This window comes from Adiantum capillus-veneris, chromosome 6 (genome assembly GCF_014529385.1).
Source record: "Adiantum capillus-veneris isolate H3 chromosome 6, ASM1452938v2, whole genome shotgun sequence".
Lineage (NCBI taxonomy): Eukaryota > Viridiplantae > Streptophyta > Polypodiopsida > Polypodiales > Pteridaceae > Adiantum > Adiantum capillus-veneris.
The window spans coordinates 1,982,181-1,988,180 of record NC_140936.1 but is presented as its reverse complement, the minus strand read 5'-3'; the positions used below and the strand labels follow the sequence as shown (position 1 = coordinate 1,988,180).

The 6,000-nt window shown below is 43.9% G+C and overlaps 1 protein-coding gene across 2 annotated transcripts in view; it reads left to right on the top strand.

Annotated features, from left to right (window-relative positions):
- Window positions 1-532: 532 nt before the first annotated feature.
- Window positions 533-6,000, top strand: part of LOC147455056 (serine/arginine-rich SC35-like splicing factor SCL30A) — a 78,307-nt gene continuing 72,839 nt past the window's right edge. Inside the window, exon 1 of one of the 2 annotated variants that reach the window (XM_086513901.1) lies at window positions 533-794. In XM_086513901.1, the coding sequence (XP_086370027.1) occupies window positions 652-794 (143 nt within the window). In that variant the 5' untranslated portion in view covers window positions 533-651. The remainder of the gene's footprint in view (window positions 795-6,000) is intronic. The other variant, XM_086513900.1, reaches the window with a different exon arrangement.

The window sequence follows — 6,000 nt, the reverse complement described above, 5'->3', positions numbered from 1 at the left end:
ATAGAACAAGTGATGAAATTACAAGGCCTACCACTTTGGGGACAAGTAGGGCAATAACAAATTGAGATGGTAGATAGATTCAAAGAGAAACTTGCAAAGTTTTGAAAAACAACCTATAGTTTTTAATAAAACCCATAAAAACCTACAATTTTTTCTACTTGTTTAGAAAAATGTTATTTGGGAACTTTGCCACATGGCATTGGTCCTCTCACTCTCTCTCTCTACCTTTTGACTAACTCTCTCTTTACCAATCACCCTCTTTTATTTGTGTGTGAGGCCCTTCTTAATCCGCCATAGCCAAAAGCTTTTGGTTCTATCCGTTCTCACATCCAACTGATACTGTTGCAAATATATGTGCTTCGTCATTGCTTGTTGCTGAGTGCTATAGACTAATGCATCGTTTTTGTTGTTATTGAAGGAATCTTTGGATTAGATATGGAATACCTTTTAAGCCTAATTTATTGAGTATGTTCTATCTCTTGCATCCAATCATAAATTGTGCATTTTTAAAAAATCAATCTGAAAGCCTCACCCTTTGGGGCAGGCCAAAAATTCATTACTTTCCTTCCTTCTTCGAAGTTGCAGAGGCTAAAAACTTTATTCTTAGCTAGCATAGTTCAAAGCAAGGAGGTTGCACAGAAGAAGGTAGTAATGAGGAGACGAAGCCCCAGTTACAGCCCCCTTCCAAGGCGGGGGAGGGGACGCAGTGGCAGCCCAAGTCCCCGAGGGCGGTACCCTCCCCGCAGAGAACCCCGTATCAGCCTCCTCGTTAGAAATTTACCCAAAAGCTGCAGGTATGCTCATATTCCCTGGACTTTTGCTGAATTAAAAAAAAAATGTTTACTCATGTTTTGGGTGTGCTTCAAGTTGCTCTGCCATTGTTCTCGAACGTTTCTATAAGCAAACCCGAAGTCCCCACTCTTCCCATTTTATTTGATTCATGTAGACTGGTAGTAATTATTGCATTTTTCTTTTGATGCTTTGAATATTTTTGTTATCTATGTTTATCATTCTATAAGAAGTCGTGGGGCCCCCATCTACCTAGACGACAACCTCAGACTGATTCAAGTAGAACATAAATGGGCATGCATGCGTAGGGTGCTCAAAGCACATGAAGAAGGGAAGAAGGCATCATATCGCAACGGCTGGGTCATCATTGATGGGAGCATAGGGTCTTGCGGCCTACAAGACACAACACAAGGAGATTCACAATGCAGTTTGGAACTGCAATGGTGATCTATGGACACATTCAAAGTGACTAGAGGAGGTGATGAGCAATCAAGACATTGTCCTCCTCATAAAGACACAGAGAGGGGCCTACCGAGATTCCACAGATTCCGAGTCCACCCATCAAAAGTATACACACAAGAACACTTCCCGAGGGTCTAGGGGAGTGCGTGTTCTCTTAAGACAGGAGTGACAGAGGAGGATACAGATTGAGCACCCAAAGCAAATCTTAGTAGACACAACTCACCCTTGCTGCCTATGGACGCCATTTACTTAGATTGGGGCTCCCAACATTGTCTCGTTATCTATAACGGGATGGCTCTTTGTTGGGGTATAAAGCCCAATGTGGTCGCCCAGGTAAGTGGGCGGGCCGCCAGGTATGTACACATATTCTTTTGTAAAAACCTAATAAGAACTAACTATGCTCTACACATTACAGTAGAGCAAGTTCACCATATCGTCGTGCTCTTCTTCTCGCACTCTCTCTCGCGTCACACTTTCGCTCGTACTCCTTCAACTGGTATCAGAGGCTAGAGCTCAGATCGAGGCTCGGGGTAGCACTGCAGGAGGCTAGAGTCACCAGCTCAGATTGGAGTGAAATTCGACAGGCGAAGACACGGCCCCAAATCTTGTGGGAGCACTCGAAGGGCTTGGTGCTCTCAGAATTTCATTCTGAGGTCATCTCGACCACCGTTCGGCTTCGACAAAGTTCTGCGCAGGCCATTTTCGACTACGTGGTCTCGGCGGGTGCAGATCCGACTCTGCAAATTTGGGGCTTTGGCCTACGACTGCAGGTGCTAAGGATATCGGCACTCCCAAAGTGCTGATTTGTGGCTGTCTACACAACGAAGGACGGCTCACAGTTCTTGGAGGCGTGTCACACATGACACGGACGTATCTACACACAGACTGTAGGCGACATCCACTAGTTCATCAGGTAGCTTGTGTTTGCTGCTTGATATTCCAGATTTCATCTTGACATTGCAGGGCCTTCCACATGGGATGTATTGTCAGAGATGATGTATGTCTGTTGAGGGTTTGCTGGCTATGAGTCACGCAGCAAACAACCGCTGCAGCGGTTACAACATATAGTGGGAAATTTGTGGATGTATGACTTTGTGGGAAGTCTATGTACTGTCAGATTTACTGCAGCCTTTGTTGAGGGTCGAGTGAGGTTTTATTGAGCTGGGGGATTCTCGAATGTTGAGATCCTTTCGGTGATACAGGTCTTGGAGCGATCCCTCGAGCACCCTTAGATAGGCAGCTAGGATGTATTGACTGTGAGTTAGACAGTTGGATTGCATCTTTGCTTTACTGCCGTTGAGGCATTGTCGCAGTCTATGCTTACAGGACAATGACAGGACAGTGAGAGAGTACAGGTGCAGGACAGGTTTACCCGCAGCTTACAGTGTCAGAGAGACAGTGTTTTTTGAGCTGTTTTTGGTCTGTTTTTTAGTACACCAGAGCCATTTTACAAAGGAGACTCTGTCAAAATTTATGCAGAATCTGAAGCTTTCTTGGTTCATTTGACAGGTTGATATTGGTTCAGAGGTCAGTTTACAGGGGAAACTCTGTCGAATTTTTCCCAGGAAAGTAAACCACTGTGAAGCGTAGCTATGGCTGGATCACAGGACAATGCTCTTTACAATATTAAGAAGCTGGATGGAACCAATTTCCCATTGTGGAAGAAGCAGATTTGGCACGTGTTGGTACAAAAGAAGCAGATAAAACCTATAAAGCTCAAGGGGATAAAACTAGAAGATATGGACGAAGACGAATGGAGCGAAATGGATGAATTGACACTTTCTACCAATATGTTGACTTTGGCAGAAAGCGTTTACTTCAATGTAGCAGACGAGATGTCGGCTTATCAAGCATGGATAAAGCTAAGTGATCTTTATGAGAAGCAGAGTGCAGCTTCACAGGTATACTGGCTTAAGAAGCTTGTTGACTTGAAGATGAAAGAAGGGACCCCTATGTCCAATCATCTGAATGAATTCAACACCATCTACAGTCAGTTGTCAGCTCAAGGTGTTAAGTTTGATGAACCTGTTAGAGCTATGTTCATGTTGATCACATTGCCGGAACGTTGGGACACTTTTCGCACAGCTTTGAGTAATTCTGCACCTCCAGATGGTTTGAACATAGCAGGTGTTGCTTATAATAGTTCAAAGCATGTGACTATAGGTTTAGTCCATTTATCCTTTTATATGTATTTCAACCTAGATCACCCGTTACAGGGGGGTTGGCTAAGGAGAAGATACAACAAGCAAACGATTTTCTCCAAGACCATTTTGAGATGCTTCGAGTTGCTCGACAGAATGTTAAGCAAGCTCAAAATTGATCTAAGAATTACATAGATGAGCTTTGCAACGTTTCAATATGGAGAAGGGAAAGGCATTGAGTGTTCCATTGCCACCATATGTGAAACTTAGCAAACAAGATTGTCCTGTGTCTGAGGAAGAACATGCTGAAATGGATAAGATTCCATATGCGTCTGCAGTGGGTAGTTTAATGTATGCAATGATTGCTACTCGCCCAGACATTGCATTTGCAGTGGGAGTAGTAAGTCGATACATGTCAAACCCAGGCAAGAAACATTGGGAGGCAGTGAAAGGAATATTGAGATACCTGAAAGCTACAAAGAGTATGCGTATATGCTATGGGAGACAAGAGCTAAGTGTAAAGGGTTTTACAGACTCAGATTATGCAGGTGACTTAGACAACCGAAGGTCTACGTCAGGGTATGTGTTTACATTGGCTGGTGGAGCAGTATCATGGCGTTCTAGATTACAAGATTGTGTTACTCAGTCTACTACAGAGGCTGAATATGTTGCAGCATCAGAGGCATGCAAAGAATCAATTTGGCTTAATCGACTAGTAACAGATTTGGGAATCAAAGAAGAGATGCCTGTGTTATATTGTGATAGTCAAAGTGCTATACAATTGGCTCGCAATCCAGTTTATCACTCAAAGACAAAGCATGTGGATGTGAAGTATCATTTCATCAGGGAAATGCTCGAGGATAAGCAACTTCAGCTTGTCAAAGTTCACACCACAGAAAATCCTGCTGATCTACTTACAAAAGGACTTCCCTCAGAGAGCTTTGCGCATTTTCGCAAGCAGTTAGGTGTAGGGTAGTACATCACTTCTGTACATCTCTTGTATATTAGCTTGTATAGTAGCTTCTCTCACACTTAAAGTACCACATTGGACTTTAAGTGGGACGTTGTTGGGGTATAAAGCCCAATGTGGTCGCCCATGTAAGTCGGCGGGCCGCCAGGTATGTACACATATTCTTTTGTAAAAACCTAATAAGAACTAACTATGCTCTACACATTACAGTAGAGCGAGTTCACCATATCGTCGTGCTCTTCTTCTCGCTCTCTCTCTCGCGTCACACTTCCGCTCGTACTCCTTCATCTTTGGCCTGCATTTCGAGGTTTGACATGCATGAAGTCATAGACTGGCGGCATGGTTATCGGTAATGGCCATTTTCAGGTCTCTGTTCCCCGTTCCCATTTCAACTTCCCGTTCCGAATCCCGGTTCTGTGGTTCATGCGTGAGTATCTGTACCAGGGAATGGCATTTCATGCCTATTGCTGTTCCTCGTTCCTCGTTCTGATTTTTCGTTCCGAGTAACTATGATTGGCGGATGGAGGAGAGAGTGCAGTGGATTATATTATGGCAGCGGAGGAGGCTATATGTTGCTAAATGGACTATTTAATTATTTCTTGAGTAATTTTTATGTAATGAAATTAGGATATTTAAATGTGTACACTTGAACGAACTGTAGATCTATTGGAACTGATAAAAGCCATCAGGAACGGACAACTCTAATGTGTCATACAATGGGTGACATTAAGCATTGTGAAAAAGTTGTTCCATAAGTTCGGTGGGAGAGACCAAGAAATGGGTATTTGTGATATGTCATGGGAGCATCGGATAGAAAATATTCCATTGGTCTAGGAGGAAATCCAAATTGGATAAAGGGTTACGCATAAAGATGTAGACACAAGAATAAAGACGGGGTTTGAGAAGCTTTTGACAAAAAGCAGGATATTTTTAAGTGCTTTCTAGGAAAGCAGATGCTTTCTTGCGAGGAAATCTATGTTTGCATTGCATTTGTGCATGAGGTTGCATACAAGTGTCAGAGTGAGCATCGGAAGGTGGAGAGAGAGAGAGAGAGAGAGAGAGAGAGAGAGAGAGAGAGAGAGAGAGAGAGAGAGAGAGAGACAATGGCGATGGACACATAAGAGACAGATGGAAAAGGCTGGCAAGCCCCTATAACTCCAGATGGCATAAACTGTTGTGTACAAGATGTGAATGGGATAGTGCATCCTCCCCTCATATATATAGGAGAATAGGGAGTAGGTAGGGCAGACCAGAAGCCCCAACGACAATGCACAATAAATCCATAAATGAGGAAAAAATGGAAAAGGACCGGAATAGGTCCGACCGGGCAAAGTGCTGAGCAAAACCCTAAATGTGCCTGCAGATCCTTGTCTAGCAGGTGTACGAGTGGTCAACCCACAACCAAGGGCCAGTGCACGTGATGTGTGTGTAAAGCCTGTACTATGTAGGCAGGGTCGCAGCATCCGCAGATGAAGAATCTAACACCCCCCCTCAACAACAGATGCGGAGTCGCCAAGGAAGAAGATGCAACACGCCTGGCAAATCTGGAGTGTGAAAAGAAGAAGCCCCAGCCAAACAAAAAACGACGAACCGTCCAGCACCAATGTGATGATGACCGAAGCTAGGTCAGGCTGATCA